The 20,165-nt window shown below is 33.0% G+C and overlaps 1 protein-coding gene across 3 annotated transcripts in view; it reads right to left on the bottom strand.

Annotated features, from left to right (window-relative positions):
* Positions 1-2,577: 2,577 nt before the first annotated feature.
* The window catches only part of LOC111696684 (protein eva-1), a 30,548-nt gene continuing 12,960 nt past the window's right edge, over positions 2,578-20,165 (bottom strand). The window contains exons 2-9 of one of the 3 annotated variants that reach the window (XM_023466377.1): positions 18,951-19,145; positions 15,181-15,294; positions 10,087-10,132; positions 9,965-10,025; positions 8,002-8,147; positions 6,962-7,260; positions 5,213-5,963; positions 2,578-2,644 (exon numbers count right to left, since the gene is read on the bottom strand). In XM_023466377.1, the coding sequence (XP_023322145.1) occupies positions 2,586-2,644; positions 5,213-5,963; positions 6,962-7,260; positions 8,002-8,147; positions 9,965-10,025; positions 10,087-10,132; positions 15,181-15,294; positions 18,951-19,130 (1,656 nt within the window). In that variant the 5' untranslated portion in view covers positions 19,131-19,145 and the 3' untranslated portion in view covers positions 2,578-2,585. Of the gene's footprint in view, positions 2,645-3,338; positions 3,594-5,212; positions 5,964-6,961; positions 7,261-8,001; positions 8,148-9,964; positions 10,133-15,180; positions 15,295-18,950; positions 19,146-20,165 lie in introns of those variants that run through there. The other 2 variants (XM_023466376.1, XM_023466378.1) reach the window with 2 other exon arrangements.

The raw sequence follows: 20,165 nt of genomic DNA, 5'->3' as shown, positions 1-20,165 counted from the left end.
GCAGTAACAGTTAAAATTCAAAATTTGTCTGTCTTCTTTAAACCAAAATCTCAAATTATAATTTGATTTGTTTTATGTAAACAACATTTATGCTGCCCGAATTGATGACAAAAACGTTTAGAATAAATAGCAAAGTTGATGAAAATCGGGGTTTGCAATATAATAAACATCTCAGATTTGTCAATCAATGTCAAAGGATTTGAGACTTTTCCACAAACTCTGATTTTCTAATCCCTATATCAAAAAGATACAATGTCATAGACCTTAGATATTTCAAACTATGGAATATGTTAAATCAAATAATAAAAGTTTGAAATATCAAAGGGGTACACCTTCCGGTCGCAGAGATAAAGGGATTAGAACATTTGACTTTGCGGCAAAAACTCAGTTCCTTTGAATGTTTAAAGACGGACACCTGATAACGAAGCCCGTCCGTAGCGCTGACTCTTGTGACCAGTTACTGCATGAATGGGTGGGGGGTGGGGAGGGGCGGGGTTCCCTCCTTTAACGTGCTTTTTGCTTTCACTGCTTATATAGAAAACTTCTATTCCTAACTCTTATAGAAACTAAAGAGGAATATAAAAATGAAAGATTGTTTATTGTTTAACGAGTTTGTATTTATTACTCACAGAGACCCCTCTAAAATTGGACAAAGAACGCATTGGAATTGGTTTATTATACTTTTGTATTTTTTAACTTCAGAAACACCTCACCAAAGAACGAAACTAATTTATTTTTTGCAAAAAAAATAATTGTCTCTTAAGTTCCATCGCTTTTTTCTTGTTTCAAAATAAGCAAAAGTTGAATTCCCCGAGCAGTTATGACCTGTACAGTAAATCCAGGCTGTTCAACAGGGTTTTGTAAGAAATTTTTTTTTCAAATTGGCAGAAGGGACAGTCGACAAAAGAATAAAATAAAGAATAAAGGATGAAAACATGATGACAAGAATAGTTTTAAGAATTAAAATTTAAAAAGCAATAAATGTTAAAAAATATTATTTAAATAATTTTTGTTTGATTTTCCTTTTTGACAAGTATGTTTGCATACATATATAAGATAAAAGCCTAGGAATAGTGCTGCCCAATCACAAATATTATATTACGAACATTTAACCAGTATTTTTCTCTTTCTAGAAACCTATACTAGAAACTTATTCTGATTTTTTTTCTAAAAACTTATTCTAGAAACCTATTCTAGAAACCTATACTAGAAACTTATTCTAGAAACCTATACTAGAAACTTATTCTAGAAACCTATACTAGAAACTTATTCTGAATTTTCTTCTAAAAACTTATTCTAGAAACCTATTCTAGAAACTTATTCTAGAAACCTATTCTAGAAACTTCTTCTAGAAACTTCTTCTGGAAACTTCTTCTAGAAACTAATTCTAGAAACTTGTTCTAGAAATTTCTTCTAGAAACATTTTCTAAAAACCTATTTTATAAACCTATTCTAGAAACCTATTTTAGAAACTTCTTCTAGAAACTTCTTCTAAAAACCTCTTCTAGAAGCCTATTCTAGAAACTTTTTCTAGAAACTTATTCCAGAAATTTCTTCTAGATACTTATTCTAACCCTAATTTTGAAACCTTTTTAAGAAACCTACTCTAAAAACCTATTTTAGAAACTTTTTCTAGAAAACTATTCTTGAAACCTATTTTAGAACCTTCTTTAACATACGATAGAATTCTATTCAGGAAACCTAATCTAGAAATTTCTTCTAGAAGTTTATTTTATAAACCTTTCCTACAAACCTACGCTTTAAATTTGTTCTAGAAAATTGTTCTAGAAAACTTTTCTAGATACCTATTCTAGAAACCTATTTATAAATATATTCAAGAAGCTTCTTCTAGAAACCTGGTACAGAAACTTACTCTAGAAAACCTAGCTATAGAATCGTATTTTTGCACAGTGGGGAGTACCCCCTCCCCCCCCCCCCGGTCTGAATCTAACCCTGTCTATTCTTTATCTATTCCAAACTGCTTTGTACCAATCGTGTTTACACATGAAGAACACTTTAGTGCAGAAATTAGTGTTTTTGTGCCAGGAAACTTAGTTCATTGAATTACATTGCTAATTTTTGGAAAGCATCACTTAGAAAATTAAATGTTAACAAGTCCTCTGCAGATTTCATTAACAGAATCATAATTAGTTGAAATGAGTTCATTACTGCTGTTCATAGTTGAATTCTAGAATAAACACATACTTGCATGGTATTGTGGGAAACAAAACCATTAAAGGGAGTGTTCGCGAAAAATTAAAGGGGGTATAGGCTTACGTCGAAAAATATTCGATGTTTATTGGTGAATTGATTGCTACTAATCTTACTTCTATCTGTTGCGTCTATAAGGAGAAAATTGTTTAAAACGACTCATGCCAAAGAACGTAGTGTCCATATACGAATTCAGAAAGTTGCAATATTCAACTCGGATTGTAAAAAATCAATTTTATTCCAAACAAACCATTCAGATATTACAACCTAAAATCATCGAACTTTATTCAACGCATTCGTATATAGTTGATATTTCATAATATTTTTTTATTTATTTCATATACAATATACTTTAAAGGACGATTCTTTGGCCGCTAAGTGTCTCTGCTCTCGATGCTTCTGGAGTTGCACGTGGAAGAGACTCCAATGACACCTAGTGACAAAAAAACTTTCGTTAAATGTCCAATCTGAGCTGGGAACTTTAGAATGGATAAACTTTTATCCTGACTTCTTGATCCGAATATCCACTGTGGAAACTTTTCATTTTAGTCCTAATCCACTCTTTTTCTCTCTCCTTGGATATCCGTAAATTGTTTTCTCCAATGAGAATATTTCTGTTCTCTCATTGGTTGCCTGCTTTTCTCTGATTGGCTGCTACAGTTACTCAGATGATTAAATATAAATTTGAATTTTATCGTTTTTCATACACTTTTAAGATAATCTTGCAAGATTATGTTAATCTTGAGATTATCAAAAAGAGAGGATTAAGGCTTAATCCACTCTTTTTCTTAATCTGCAGATTAAATATTGCTTGTTCTCCACTCATTTTTAATCTCCAGATTAATTATCTGATCAGGATTAAGGATATCCCATTCAAAAGTTCCCATCTGATCTATAAACTCTCTATCTCTCTCCCTTACAACTCCTTTTTCTACATTATGTCTCCTCTAGATGTAAAGATTCAGTTTTTTAAAGAATGTGTTCGGGGAAAATAGAGGAGTAGAAGCAAAACTAAAAGTTAATTCGATTTCAATCGACTTTTTTAACAGATATGTTAGAGTGGGAAATTATTAATTCATTGGATTGCATTTCTTACCAGTAATAATTTAGAAAACTTTTTTAAAAAACAAATTTGTTTAACATTAACTTTAAACAGATAGGAACGTTTATTAACATATCATATATAATTCATAACTCGAATTTTTATAAAATATCTATATATAAATATATTTAACATAAATCTGTTTTGATTAATAGAATTTTTAAACTTGTTTTACGAAGAAAACAAAATCCCAGCTGGTTAATTGAACTAGAGATTTCACCAAGTGATCAACCAAGATGTTTTGCTCCTCGTGTATTGTTTGTGTTTGATAACCTTGTAGCTTACAGACTCTTCAGCAGGGCAATGAAAAGCTGTGTCAAATTATTCGGATTTAAAGGGACTGTGGTCCTAAGTTCACGCTTGACCTTCAATCTAAAGCGCTAAATGACCGATTCACAAAGTTATTATTGGGCTAACAATGAGCAACAAATCTTCATTTTTTGTTTTCTCTATTTCTTTCATTGTCTCCGCTGCATTTATTCACAATTCAATTGCACGTAGAGGCTATTGAAGACTAAAATCAGTGTTAAAAGTTAAGATAAAAGATATATTTAAAGTGTACTGATGTGACTCGGCCCTGGGCACTTTTGTAATTACGTCGACAGTCCCTGTAATAAGTACAAAAAAACAAGGTTTAAAAAAAATATTAAAACAAATGCCGCCACGACAACTAGTGTCATAACTGTGTAATCTGTGAGTAAAACCAACCAGACGACAACTAGTGTCCTAACTGTGTAATCTGTGAGTAAACCCAACCAGACGAACCTAGTTCTGAGCATATTTTGAATATTTGTCTGAGAGTGTAAAATCACTAGAAGTTAAAGGACCTCTCAACTCTATACTCCACACTTGAGGATTCAACTTAGGAATAATGGACTATAGAACAAAGTAAATTCAGTTTACAATGGTTTTCAAAGGTAAGGTGAGAACAAACATTTCTTAAAATATTTTTAAGGTTGTAAGGATAAGTAGAATTAAAACAAAAAAAGAGCAAGGTCATGATACATGTAAGGAATAGGATCCAGTAACAGGGTAGAGAATAAAGTAGGCATAGGAACCAGGAGTAAATTATAATGGATTAGAAATAGGAACCAAGAGTCGAGTAGAATTGATTTGGAATAGGAGCCAGAAGAAGAGAATAACAGTGAAGGAATAGGAACCAGGAGTAGAGTATAATGAAGTAGGGAATAGGAACCAGAAGTAGAGAATAATGGAGTAGGAATAGGAACCAGGAGTAAGGTATGATTGATTAGGAATAGAAACCAGGAGTGGAGTATAATGGAGTAGGAATAGAAACCATAAGTAGAGTATAATGGATTAGGAATAGAAACCAGGAGTAGAGTATAATGGATTAGAAATAGAAACCAGAAGTAGAGTATAATGGAGTAGGAATAGAAACCAGGAGTAGAGTATAATGGAGTAGGAATAGAAACCAGAAGTAGAGTATAATGGTAGGAATAGAAACCAGGAGTAGAGTATAATGGAGTAGGAATAGAAACCAGAAGTAGAGTATAATGGAGTAGGAATAGAAACAAGGAGTAGAGTATAATGGATTAGGAATAGTAAAACAAAATAACTGAGTTCTTTTTACAAACTCATATTTCTAATCCATATATCTTTGCAACCTGACGATGTAAACCTTTGTTATATCAAAATAAGAATATATAAACTAACAGAACTTGTAGTTTGAAATATTAAAGGTATACGAAATCGGGTTGCAAAGATATAGAAATTACCAAGTTCCTCTGAACTCTGAATTCTGCTGTGGAAAAGGACTAAAAGAAATATGTGCGTAGGAGCAGGAAAGGCTTGACACCGGAGGAAAAGACATTTACCACAAGTTAAATATTAAACAAAAGAACTGTAAATTATTCTATAGAATGAAGAGTTGTTCCCTACTTTCAGAACTTGTCGTCAACTTGTTCCCTGAGCTATTAAGAATTAGGTCTGGAGAATCCAAAGTTGGAGTTGATCCGTGATCCGGGGACACAGGGAACCATTCCCCTTTACTTTCTAAAGTTTTAAACCCTGGACTTTCTTTAACCACTGTCTGGTTGGAACCAGAGAAGGAACTTAGCTTTGGACCTTGATGCTTAAAGGTTTGGTTCCTGCTCAAGGTTTGAGTATTCATTGATCCGGTTTCTCTCCCTCCCAACCCGGAACTTGGGAAATGTTTTTCACTGTATGTTACAACTATATCACTCATTGGAGATCCTGGGATGCAGTCCGTGGTTCGAGAGTTTTTCAGAATTCCTTTGGGTTTCACCTCTCGGAGAGTTCCATACATAAAGGTCTCCGGAGGAATAACTATCTTGGGATCCGGGTCCGGAGGATCAACATATTCTATCATATCATACTCCAGGGTATCTAGGTCTGTGTGCTGAGTAGAGAGAACACTAGAGGAGAGAGAAACCTGTATCCTGTATGATCTATATATCCGTCCTAGTACGATAAGAATAACTCCAACCAGACCCAGGGATACAGCAAGGATTAGAGATATAACAATTTTCTCCTGATTGTTCTTTACGAAGGAGCTGGGTTCGTCCTTGACAATCTCCTGGGGATCAGGAGTTAGTTTCTCCTTCTTCTCCTCATACTCGGCATGTTTGATCATCTCAGGATCAAATTTTACCCCGGTAGTCGAAGTCGTCTGAAAATAAGAAACAGTAAATATGATTTCATCCTAGGAGACAGTGGTAACCATAAAACTATTGAATGATTGTTCATTTTTAAATTAAAAAATTTCCAAGATTTTAAGATAAAGATTTGCTGTCACTTCATATTTCTGAAATTGTTTGAGTACATTCTTTGAAAAAATGTTACTGAAAACAAAATCTTTATAATAAAACAAGACATTTGTAATGATGTTCCCTATAGCCGGCCAAACGGCTGGACCAAATGGGCTGACATTTTTTGTGGACACTCATGGGTAGTCTGGGGGAGGCATAGTCTTAAAAAAACAATTTTTTTCAAATTTTTTTATTTTCTTTAAAGAATTAAAAAAAGATTTATATTTCTTTTTTCCACCGGCAACGCCGGGCTTTTCAGCTAGATTTTTTTACAAAAAAGAGGAGAATGATTCTACTGTTTCTTGTTTCAACGGTAGTCATATGAAACAAAATTGATGATTTTTAAGGAATACATTTGTTTATATTTTAAAAAAACCGAATTTGGAATAATAATTTAGAGCTGAAACAATATTCTTCAGTCCATGAAAACTAAACAAAGCACTTGTTTGTCTTAAAAAAAACGTATTTCAAACTTTGATTCACACTTTGTTGTAAAAAAAGTGAGAGTGGATATTTTCACTTTAAGTTTAAATTGAAATGCACGGCTCCGTTTTTAAAAAGTATTTTCTTCGATATTCAGAAATTAAACGCGCAGTACAAGCAAATAATTAAAGAGACTGTAAGCTTAATTTCAAGTGACCAACTCGCAAATATGGCAATTCCCGATTCACAATGGCACCCTTAAAGTTCTTCCTCAGGAAAGTACATGGGCACTATCAGAATTTAAAAACTTGAAAGTTAGAAAAACAACAATATTTTCCAGATTGAACAGATTAGGTTTCAAGTGTACTCAAGGGAATCTGGCATTGCTTTCTTTAAATGGAAGATCACTTGAAATTATCAGGTTTTAATTTCTTACTTTCTCAGTAGTTGTCGTTGTTGTAGTTTTGGCCACAAGATATTGAGGTTGGAAGACGATACTGTCGACACAAGCATATGTCGTCTTTAGATAAACATGAAGATCATTACAAGCAGGCACCCCTAGCCCTACAGGGTCGGCTTGTAGAGTACAGCTGGGTTGTCCATGACAATGTTTGAGAACTGTTTCAGTGGCTGAACTGGTTTGGCAAAGATCTAGTTCAGCTGTGCTGTAGTATGATGGGGGTAAGGAGTCCTGTTGGTATCCAGGTATACGGAGCAAAGGACAGTAAATATGACCTGGATAGAATAGGGTTTATATTAGATTTATTCTTGAAACCATTTCAAATAATGATAATATTAAACTCAACAAAATTTATATGAAGGAAAGATGGAATAGAAAAAAGAACAATTTTTAAACATTGTTTGGGCCATGTATCTGTATTATTTTGCATTATACAGGGCTACTGACTACTCACAAAGGATGAGGCTTCAGAGACAGAGTATAGTATTAGTTTAGTTATTTTTCTCACGTTGATGCTTACAAATAGCTTTAAACCATTTGCTTTCTTTGCCAAAATGATTTCGTATCACTTAATATAATTAAAGGCTGAAGACCAAGTTTAACTTACAGAACGCTAGAATTAAAAAGCTTCTCGTCGTCATTAGAGTCTCATCCTTTATTTATGAAATGTCGTCATTAGAGTCTCATCCTTTATTTATGAAATGTCGTCATTAGAGTCTCATCCTTTATTTATGAAATGTCGTCTTGATAATTTGTCAATGAGTTGTATACTATAATACTAAATATATTTTTTAAAATAAATAAAAAGCTATGAAATGTGTGGGAACAGTTTTTAAGAGCCTTATCTCATTATAATTATTCATTAAAAAAACTAAATATCTGCAACATTCCATTATCAGTAGGTTTAGAAAACGACATTTTATAAATTCTTTTGGTATCTCCGAAGTTCTTGTTTAAACTAACTGTAAGTATCCAACTATGTATTCTGTAATTAAAGGTTTAACTAAAGGTTTAACCTGAAGAAATGGAAGAGAAAAGAGCGGAGAGGATAGCAATCCTATGATCAGTTTGGGTACAGGAGAGAGTCATGTTATCCCCTCCGCAGACGGACCGGGACCGGAAGGAAGAAGGTTTACACTTGTATGCAACTTCAGCGTACTTCCTGAATAGATAATCTTTTAGTCCATGGGTTAGGACCATAGATAAATAAATAAACATAGATAGCTTATGTACGCAAAATCAACAAGAATTGTACAGTCCTCGAACTCATACTTCTAGGGGTCAAAGTGTACTTCAATGAAAAGCGGGGTGGTTTGGTGTTTTAATGGATTTCATAATAGAGTGTAAAATAACTCCGGGAATGGAACGTTTTGAACAACAATATTTTACTGAGCAATATATCATATTGACGAGAACTGAAGAAGGACATGAGAAGGACTAAACTAACTTAAATTTCTCTCTACAGAACTCATGTACACCACAAGTACTCAATGACATTATAACAGCCAATGTTCAAAATCGACCTAGTTAATCTACAGGGTGTCCCACATCATATTAGACCGAGAACGGGTCTAAATTACGATTTTCGGGACTAATTAGAAAATTTCATTAGAATGAATCATTTTGAAAAATAACATAAGGCTTCCATAAGAATTTTCTTGCGGAAAATGATAAGTTTTTCAAGTATTAAGGGTTTATTTTGGTGTTAAAGATTGGAGATAATCTAATAAGATATGGGACGCTCTGTATATAATAGGAATATCTTTAAAACATCTCTGTACATTTATATCTTTTAGGATGAAAAATGTCGACTTATAATCTATCTTTATCTATGGTTCGGACTTTATATAGAAAAGCTTTTGATATATTTTTTAAAGGACATTTCATAGGAGTCATTTCGTGATGGGACATTTTCATAGATAGGACATTGATCATCTAAACTGCAGCCTGCAGAGAAATTATAGCCTGTCAGATTTTGAACAATTTTCTTGACTTTATCATATTTGTTAAAGGTAATTTAGGACTTTTTCTATAATCCTTTCGTACTATTTCCCTAATGTGAACGAACATACTGTTTATATGTTTATGCAATGTTTATATCTATGACCGGAATGCCCATGTCAGAACAAGCTGAAAATCGGTTCGTATCATTTTCAAAAAAATTATAGTTATAATTTTTTTCTGACAATTTGAATGAGTGTTGCATCGTCAGACTGATTTTGTTTTAAATCAACACATTAATTGTATCTATCCTACAAACCCAATATGTATGTACAATGTACATACATATAAAATCCTGCCCTGAGATATAAATGCATGAATAGTTGAGCTAACAATGTAATTAGATGAGTAAGTGTTTGTGTAAAGAGTATTAGGAATATTAGTATGCTAACGGTATTCGATAAATAGAATATTCTTAGAAATAGTTTTCTCATCTTAATAGTTCTACAGTTCTACAGTTCTACAGTTCTACTGTTCTACAGTTCTACAGTTCTGCAGTTCTACAGTTCAACAGTTCAACAATTCAACAGTTCTACAGTTCAACAGTTCAACAGTTCAACAGTTCTACAGTTCTACAGTTCTACAGTTCTACAGTTCTACAGTTCTACAGTTCTACAGTTCTACAGTTCTACAGTTCTACAGTTCTACAGTTGCATTTCTACAGTTCTACAGTTCTACAGTTCTACAGTTCTACAGTTTTACAGTTCCACAGTTCTACAATTCTGCACATACTTAGATCTATTCAAATCCGCGTGGTTTGCTAACATTAATCTAGGACATACCTGGATCTAGTTGTTTCCGCATATGTCTGTTTATCTTACTCTAGGGCATTCTTAGATCTAGTCGAATCCGCGTGGTCTATTTACCTTACTCTAAGACATACTTAAAACAATTTGGTTCCGCGTGGTCTGTTTAGTTTTACTCTCAGTCTAGGGTCTAGAGAACCTGTAGAGAGAATATTGAACCCTGTATCTGTACCTGACTCCAGGACAAGGGTCTAGAGAACCTGGAGAGAGAATATTGAACCCTGTATCTATACCTGACTCCAGGACAAGGGTCTAGAGAACCTGGAGAGAGAATATTGAACCCTGTATCTATACTGCAGGACTGTTTACCCTGACACATCTCCTCGGCCATCATGATTGCCTAAAAAGCACAAATTGAATTTTGTAAAACCTAATGAATGGTTAATACTCTTTTCAACTTCCATCCTATTTCCTCAACCCCTGACAAACATCTTAATTAATGAAGTTTCATTTTATTATTTTTCAGACTATTCAGAAGAGTCCTTGCATTCGCAATTTCCCCCACGTCGGGTGTCGGTTTTAATTTCCTGTTATTTCAATTCTAATGATAACAAGTGACACATTGAATATAAGGTCTGGATGACTGAAGGAAGAGTTTTTTAACTATATTGATAGAAAAAGAACTCTCACGCAATTATTTGAGAGTCGTGAGTCTTCTAACCAAATCTGCGAAAGGAGTTTTTGCCACAAACTCTGATTTTCTAATCCCTATATCTTTGCAATTCAATGTCGGAGACCTTTCATATTTTAAACTAGTAATTTGTTTAGATCAAATATTGACAGTTTGTAATAACCTGATGGTGTAAAGAATAGTTTGCAAACATCAGATTTTGCAGTTTGCAAAGATTATAAAGATTAGAAAATCAAAATTTGTGACAAAAACTTTTCCTTTAACTTTTTTTAAATCAACACTACCAATTTATTTAGCAGGACAAAAAGTATCTTTATTAAATATTTATGTAATTCCTTATTTTTCTAATGAAACCAGGCCTGCTTCGCGTCGCTTTATCTTATTTTAAAAAATTACCATTTTGAGAACTGTTCTGTTTAAAACTTTAGACAAATCAAAATGTTCTTCTATGCAAAACCTTCCCTGGGGTCATACAAGTACGTTACTGCAATCGGATTAATTGTTTTTAACGTTTATTAATTACAATTACAGAGAAGTTAAGCTGATTCATCATCTTATTCACCAAGTTAAGTAGTTCAAAATTCGTGACCCCTCCATAATACAATTCAAAAATAATTTATTTTTGTTAAATACAAGTTTTGTTTAAAATAGAATTGTTGATTATATTTTATTAGTAACATGTTTGAGCTTATTGTTCACTGTCCTATTTTGGGACCGGAGTTTAATGTTCACTGTTCTATATTGGGACCGGAGTTTAATGTTCACTGTTCTATATTAGGACCGGAGTTTGATGTTCACTGTCCTATTTTGTGACCGAAGTTTAATGTTCACTGTTCTATATTGGGACGAGTTTAATGTTCACTGTTCTATATTGGGACCTGAGTTTAATGTTCACTGTTCTTTATTGGGACCGGAGTTTGATGTTCACTGTCCTAACCGGAGTTTGATGTTCACTGTTCTATATTGGGACCGGAGTTTAATGTTCACTGTTCTATATTGGGACCGGAGTTTAATGTTCACTGTTCTTTATTGGAACCGGAGTTTATTGTTCACTGAAATATTGGGACCGAAGTTTAATGTTCACTGTTCTATATTGGGACCGGAGTTTAATGTTCACTGTTCTTTATTGGTACCGGAGTTTAATGTTCACTGTAATATTTGGACCGGAAATTAATGTTCACTGTCCTATTTTGGGACCAGGGTTTAATGTTCACTGAAATATTGCGACCGGAGTTTAATGTTCACTGTTCTATATTGGAACCGGAGTTTAATGCTCACTGTTCTAGATTGGGACCGGAGTTTAATGTTCACTGTCCTATTTTGGGACCAGAGTTTAATGTTCACTGTTCTATATTTGGACCGGAGTTTAATGTTCACTGTTCTATATTGGGAGCGGAGTTTGATGTTCACTGTCCTATTTTGTGACCGAAGTTTAATGTTCACTGTTCTATATTGGGACTGGAGTTTAATGTTCACTGTTCTATATTGGGACCAGAGTTTAATGTTCACTGTTTTTAGATTGGGTACCGGAGTTTAATGTTCACTGTTCTATATTGGAACCGGAGTTTAATGTTCACTGTCCTATTTTAGGACCGGAGTTTAATGTTCACTGTTCTATATTGGAACAGGAGTTTAATGATCACTGTTCTATATTGGGACCAGAGTTTAATGTTCACTGTTTTTAGATTGGGTACCGGAGTTTAATGTTCACTGTTCTATATTGGGACCGGAGTTTAATGTTCACTGTTCTATATTGGAACCGGAGTTTAATGTTTACTGTTCTATATTGGGACTGGAGTTTAATGTTCATAGTTCTATATTGTGACCGGAGTTAAATGTTCACCGATCTAAATTGGAACCGGAGTTTGATGTTCACTGTTCTATATTGAGACTGGAGTTCAGTTTTCAATTTCCATTTTCTGCATGCACTAGTTTTTCATTGTTGGCATTGAATGCAAGCTGAATTTAAAATGAATTGTTTGCATTGATATTGAATATTTGCAAACTAAATACTCGCAAATTTACAAGTGCCGTTTAATAAAATAGAAAAGAAATTGCAATTCACTTTGGTTTTATTTGTCAATATTCGATCTGGTATTTTGAAATTAAAAGGTCAATTAAACCTTTTATTAATGATTATCAGAAACCACTTTAAAGGGACTGGCGACGTTATTTTAAATAACCCTTTGTTAAAAAGTTCCATGAACGATTCACAATATTACTCTTAAATCTATTTTATCTGAGCAATGAGAATGCAGATATCCTAGTTTCTTTTTCAAAATTGATCATTCAGAGTTGATGTTTCTCTATTAAGTTGCATAGACAAGGAAGTGAATTTACAGAATTCAACACTGTTAATTAGGGACGATAATCTTCCTTGTTAATTTTCAGATAAAAGTGTTTAGAGTATCCTTGGAAATCGGAAATTAAAATAATATTTACAATTCTTTCAACTGAAAAGAGAATTAGGGTTTCATTAAAATTACTTGTTCTGGGCTCAAGAAAAATGGGAAATGTTTTTTCTCTGATTTAAAGAAAGAAATTCTGCTACTCACCATATATCCTATTCAAAAATTAAATTTCAAAATTGTATTCTAAAGAAAGAATGCATTTTGAGAAAATTCTTAATAAAAGAAGTTTTACAAATTGATAGATCATCAGAATGATTTTTTAATTAATAAATTATCTGGCAAACTAAAAGATATGAAATCAATCATGTAAATTAAAAACTTTATAATTGCATTTCTTCTCGTTTCTTCAAATTCATTAAAATATTGGTATGATATGGTTTATTTTGGTTTGAATAGGTGTGGGTTGGTTAAAGTTGGTTTGGTATTTTTTGGATTGGATCGTTTTAGTTGGTTTGGTTTTGGTCTGGATTAGTTTAGTTGGTTTGGTTTTGGTCTGGATTAGTTTAGTTGGTTTGGTTTGGGTCTGGATTAGTTTAGTTGGTTTGGTTTGGGACTGGATTAGTTTAGTTGGTTTGGTTTTGGTCTGGATTAGTTTAGTTGGTTTGGTTTTGGTCTGGATTAGTTTAGTTGGTTTGGTTTTGGTCTGGATTAGTTTGATTCTGAATCGTTTAGAGTGTTTGGTTTGGCTTGGTTGTGTTAAGTAGGGGTTAGTTTGGTTTGCACTGAATTAGATTGGTTTAATTTGTTTTTATTTGTTTGGTTTGATTAGGGTTTAATTAGTTAGGTTTGGATTACTTTGAATTGGTTTGGATTGGTTTAATTTGTTTTCATTTGTTTGGTTTGATTTGGGTTTAATTAGTTAGGTTTGGATTGGTTTGGATTGGTCGAGTTTAGTTTGGTTTGCATTGGTTTGGTTGGTTCGGGAATAGTGTGGTTTGGTTTGGATAGGGTTGGTTTGGTTTGACTTTGGTTGGTTTGGTTTGAGTTGTGTTGGTTTAGTTTGATATATTTGGTTTGGTTTGAATTGAATTATGAAATGAATCCCACGGCAACAAAACAAATTGTCAAAGATTTATTGTTTCTATAAAATTACCTCCCCACTCTACTCTGTAGTTCCAAAACTTTGTTACAATAAATATTATTGAAATTAAGGGACCGAGCACTAAATATTATTGAAATCAAGGGAATGAGCACTAAATATTATTGAAATTAAGGGAATGAGCACTAAATATTATTGAAATTAAGGGAATGAGCCCTAAATATTATTGAAATTAAGGGAATGAGCACTAAATATTATTGAAATCAAGGGAATGAGCACTAAATATTATTGAAATTAAGGGAATGAGCACTAAATATTATTGAAATCAAGGGACCGAGCACTAAATATTATTGAAATCAAGGGAATGAGCACTAAATATTATTGAAATTAAGGGAATGAGCACTAAATATTATTGAAATTAAGGGAATGAGCACTAAATATTATTGAAATCAAGGGAATGAGCACTAAATATTATTGAAATCAAGGGACCGAGCACTAAATATTATTGAAATCAAGGGAATGAGCACTAAATATTATTGAAATCAAGGGACTGAGCACTAAATATTATTCAAATTAAGGGAATGAGCACTATTATTTCATCCATTTACCAAAATTATATTTTCTGTCGTATGTATATTGTAGATATACCTGATTAAATTTGTTGGAAGTATTGATAAAATATATAGATGTAAAGAATATAATTTAATCAGTAATTTGATATCATTTGTTCCCCAAGAATCGGGGAAACAAAAGAAAAAGAAAAAAGAAAATATTTTACATTTTTATCATAAAATAATATTCGCTGAGCAGAAGAAAAGGAATGCGATGTTATTTGTTATGAAATACTCTTGCTTATTCAGAAAGGATGAGACATTAACGACGACCTCAAACTCTTTTGATCTGACGGTTTCAGGGGTTCAGGGTTTCAGGGTTGTCTAAACACCTTGTAAAGAGTTTTATCAAATAATTCGTAAATCAAATTATAAGTTCTAAGATATATGCGGAGGACACTGAATGAATGAACAAACAAATCCTTTGAGAAATCTGGCAGACCACACTTTAAAAATATTTTTTTTCTTATTTTAAATTCGGTGATGGTGATGGACCAAACCTCTATAGAGTAAAAAAAAGTAGATGTTAGTTCCACATATATTAAAAATATATTTCGGTATACTGTGCTTGTGCATAATCTAACAAATACGTACAATGTACATTTAGAGGTGCTACACTGGTCCGGCAGAACACGGAACAGAAAACGGAAAATCTTAGGACAAAAACAGTGAAACTTCTAAGGATGTCGTTGGTACCTGATTAACTGAGCATGGTTTACTCTCTGCGAAGTGTTGAGGGAGCTGAGGAGTAGGGGGGCACACCAAGCTAGTCGGAGCACTTCGCCCATACTGGAATATCTGTATACCGATCTAAACAAAACTTTTTATAGATGGGATAGATATAATTTTTTATGCCACTTGATCTAAAGAATGGTTTTAAGTATCATCCAAACAATTTTTTAACATCTATCTATAATTCATCGTAATTTCAAGTGACGCTCTATTTCAAGGTAATCCTGATCAATAATGTGAGAGATAAATTAATTAAGTGTATAATTCTAATACTTCCTACATTGTTTGCATGCAGCAGAATGCAAAGATAACTTTTGTAGAGAAACCTCAATCGAAAATAATTAGTTTTCAAAATAATAAACATTGATATCTAACTTATACTTGATCAGAAAATGCTTTTAATGAAGGCTACCGTCGTGAATTGGACATGCCGCGTTAAACCGTCGTGAATTGGACATGCCGCGTTAAAAATGGAGGGTTACTTAAAATCACGACTTTAGTCTCTTAAATGAGAAGGTTTTCAATCACGTTGACATTTCATTCAATGTTCACTTTCATAACATTTATTAAAGTTCTAATAGCGATGATGAAAACAAAATTTCTATTTAGATTATTTCTAAGCATTCAAACATTTTTAGAACTCAGCAATCAGCTGAATGGAAAACCAACTTTTCTTTAGTATTAAACTAAAACCTTCACTAAATCGACTTTTTCATTCTTAAGGTATTTTGTCTTATTTTTTCCTCTCTTTAAACTTCCTTAATCGAACAGCCCCATGTTATATACAGGGTGTCAAAAAAACGATCTTTATTTAATAATTTAAAAAAAAACTAATTCTGAAAACATATCCACCCCCAAAGTAGGAGTTTTGAACGTCGAATTTGCGCTCAAACTCAGGATTACAGATCTTTAAAATGTTTAATATGTCTCAAATGAATCCGAAAGAAGTTTTCCACAAAACTGCACACTCAGTTCAACTACCTTACATAGCTGTTCACTCCCTTTAAGTTCCTCCCTTCTGACTGGCCAATATGGGTTATATTTCAAATCAGTTGATATCCTTTACCAGTTGGACTTGATTAACATCAAAGAGATTCCCCTTGCAGAACTCACAGGAGAAGTATTTCTAGCTCCAATGTGCTTGACAGCATCTCTGTTCATCATTACTGCAGCAACCCTGGCAACATTTCTAGGAGTTATGTCATGTCAAGATCTTCCTCTTGATGAATTTCTATGCATAGGACTCGTCTAACTATTCAAATTGAGTACTGTCCCATACTCCATTACCTTTTTATAAATTCTTCTTTCATGACATAAAGCAGGCTGTCTTGCATTGGGATATTATGTGACCCTTTCTTTAGTGGTACTCAAAAGCAAGGAATTTACTTACCTCCGTTGTAAACTGAGGTCTTTCTATTATTCAACAATAACTGCATTTTTAAAATTTGTTTAAAAGATTTACATGTTTTTCAGGCACTAATAAAATTTAAAATATGTTTAAAATTCTAAAAAAATAATTCATGAACTCAACCAAGCCAAAATGACAATTTTTAAATGGTCAAAACTTCCTCAATTTTAGTGCCACATACCTCTCATGGCTGGTTAAGGATAGCAACTGATTTGAAATATAACCCATATTGGCCAATCAGAAGGGAGGAACTTAAACCTGAAGATTTACCTGGAAGGATACAGTTTTCTACTTGGATTTTCAACAATGCCAAAATGGCAAACTTCAAACGGTCAAAACTTCCATAATTTTAGTGCTACATACCTCTAGTTAAGGTATCAATCGATCGGAATGATATAAAGATTTCAAAATTGTACACTTTTTTAAAATTTAACCACAGTGAGTGCTCAAATGTCTTAAAGGTAGTTTAATGGACACCCTGTATAAACTTTGCTTGTATGTTTGTGAGAGAGTTCATTCTCTTCTGAGGGCGGTAGGCAACTGTTGAAAGCGCCCTAAACGCTGACGCCTAGTAACTTGAATTTCTAAAAGTTAATATGTTCCTGTCTATGTTACTATCTTCCTTTTTCCAACATCAAAGTTATTTCTCCCCCTTCAGTCTCTAATACCTCTCCCCTCCTCCCTAGATATAATTCTTTTACTTTTCTTCTATCCTTTGAGAAAATTATCATAATCTCATTACCCCCCCCAGACCCCCTCCCACCCTTACATCCTTCCACGTACTTCCACAATTTTCAATGAGGGGAGGGGTGATCAAGAATATTGAGAAACGGCAATATAAGGAAAGAAAAAGATGTTTTGAGTGCAAAGCATAATATAGATAAATATTAGATATATAATTATAATAATTTTTAAGACTCTCACAATTTACAAACTAGTTATAGTGTGGGCTGCTTATGATTATTTTGTCTACAAAATAAAAAGAGAAGAAGAAAATTCTTTTGCGGTTCTGCTTACAAACCCAGAAATCACCTTTATTGTTCTAAAGACTAAAGTTGAGACACTTCTTGATTCATTGATCTATATCTACTAATTAATATTTTTCTGGTCCTGCTGGCGACAAAAAAAATAAAATTATTGCGCAAAGAAATTCTTTTAAATTGTTCTTTTATTTTTCTCAATACAACTTCGCCTGATCACTTAATTTAAATCGCGGTTAAATTGACGTCATTTTGGTTAAAATTTATTTTTACACAAAAAAGGTGATAAAAATGTGGCTTAATGATCTTTGATAGCTGCTATATAGGATTGCACGTGAATTTAATGGTTCTGTCAATATTCCAGAAAGCTGTGACTTTCGATCACAATTTGATCCATTAAACATAATTTGTTAGCCTTTTTTCTTAAATACTGTTTTGTTGGCCTATGCATTTTGAATAAAAATGTATAAAATAAACAAATCCGTAAAGTAAATGATTATTGAATTAAAGACCAAAACACGATTGATTTCAAAAAGAAGAAACCGAATGCTGCTCACTCTGGTTAGTCCGGTGTGATTGGTGTACCTTCTGAAATTTGATACACATTTTGTACTTCAATTCAAAGATGACTTCCTTGTGTTGTCTTTTTCAAACTTTACTCTTAGAGTTATATCTTAATTTTACCCCCTCCTTCCACTTCTCCTTTAAACTTTATCAAGAGAAGTACAAAAAATTCAAGTTTAATCATGTTTTGGGTATGTTGAATACTGGTACTTGATGGTTTGTATGTTAAATTATTCATGGAGTTGTGTCAAACTATCTTTGTAGTTTTCAATTAAAACATTGTCCAATATTAAACTTTTTTTACAAAGTGTCACTTTTAAGCAATTTTATTTTTTTTTCACCCTAATTATTGGTTGTATCTGTAAACTACACCCTACAGCTTGTAAGTGATCAGATTTCATAAAAAAAATCAAATAATTTCATAAATAAAACTTTCATAAAGGTTTAAGGAGTACAATTTTGAATTTGAATTCACCTTTAATTTAAAATTTTATTTTAAAGGGAGAGACCGACTATGTAACATATTTGAGCTGAAAGAGCAGTATTGTAGAGAAAATCTTTAGGATTCATTTAATACCAATGAAACATTTTTACGGTGTATAATTTTTAAATAAGAGCGTAAAAACGTTTGTAATATTTCACCACTTGTTTCAGTCAGCAAAAGAAACGTTTTTTACAATTGTTTAATAATTAAATGAATCCTAAAGTTTTCTCTAAAATATTCTGCACTTTCAGCTCATATTTGTTAAATAGGCGGTCTCTCCCTTTACAACAAAGTTTACCTTGCTTCCATGGGGACAATCCAATCCCAGAATTTCTCCATCACAAGCTGCTGCCTGTCTAGTCTGCAGACTGCCCGACAGCTGAGCAAATGGATCCTCTCTGACCAGCTGGTACTGACTGTGCCCGGTCCCTGTCAACCCAGCTAGCAGCACCAGCACACTCACCACGAGGCGGGGCATACCGGTCAAACCATCCTGGAAGTGGAAACAAATACAAATTCAATTCAATTAAAGGGACAGTAAAGGAAAAATGAAAGGGGGTATAGGCTGAAAGCTAATCACTTTAGCTCTTGATCGCGACCCATGAAAGTCATATCTGATGTTCATGTCTCAAGAAATTGATATAAAACTGTGTTAAAATTATAACAATTAATTCATATATGTAAAATTTTGAAATCTGAAACTTAAATCACGTGACCAGTACTATCACCAATGGCAGAGCAGTATACTGGTCACGTGTCTCCGCCTGTATCACGTAACCACTTTACTGCACTGCCATTGGTGGAATTTCTGGTCAAGTAATACGGACGTAAAAATAATATTATGAATGAAATCTATTGAAAATAGAAACAACAAATATAAAAGCAAACCTAAATTACAATTAGCTTTCTCTGGGATATCATCGTTTTCAGATTGGTTGCTTATTTGCTGAATATGATCTGTTTAAACCTACTACTTTTATACAAAATTGTATATATATTAATTTTCGTATAGATTTGACACAGTTTTATATCAATTTCTCGAGATAGGAACATCAGATATAACTTTTATGGGTCGAGATCAAGAGCTAAAGTGATTAGCTTTCAGTCTATACCCCCTTTCATTTTTCCTTTACTGTCCCTTCAAGTTTTTAATTTAATCGGAAAATGTTCCTACATATTTTAGCATACAAGATTACCACAAAAAGAATAAGACTTAAAAGACAACTTAGGTAATTTATACTTTATACTTTATACTTTACACTTTATACTTCATACTTTATACTTTATACTTTATACTTTATACTTTATACTTTATACTTTATACTTTATACTTTATACTGTCGACTTATCATAGTCACGATTCTCTGCAATTGAAAACTCGTTACTGTATTTGCCAAATAGGGTTTCCAACGTAATAGATTATTCTCTTACGCGTAATTACGTGCAGTTACGCGTAAAAATTTTCATTTCGTGTAATTTCACAGGATTACGCGTAATTGGGGAAATATCCATT

The sequence above is a fragment of the Eurytemora carolleeae genome, unplaced genomic scaffold (genome assembly GCF_000591075.1).
Source record: "Eurytemora carolleeae unplaced genomic scaffold, Eaff_2.0 scaffold250, whole genome shotgun sequence".
Lineage (NCBI taxonomy): Eukaryota > Metazoa > Arthropoda > Copepoda > Calanoida > Temoridae > Eurytemora > Eurytemora carolleeae.
The sequence above is the reverse complement of the archived record's forward strand: the minus strand, read 5'-3'. Positions and strand labels throughout refer to the sequence as shown.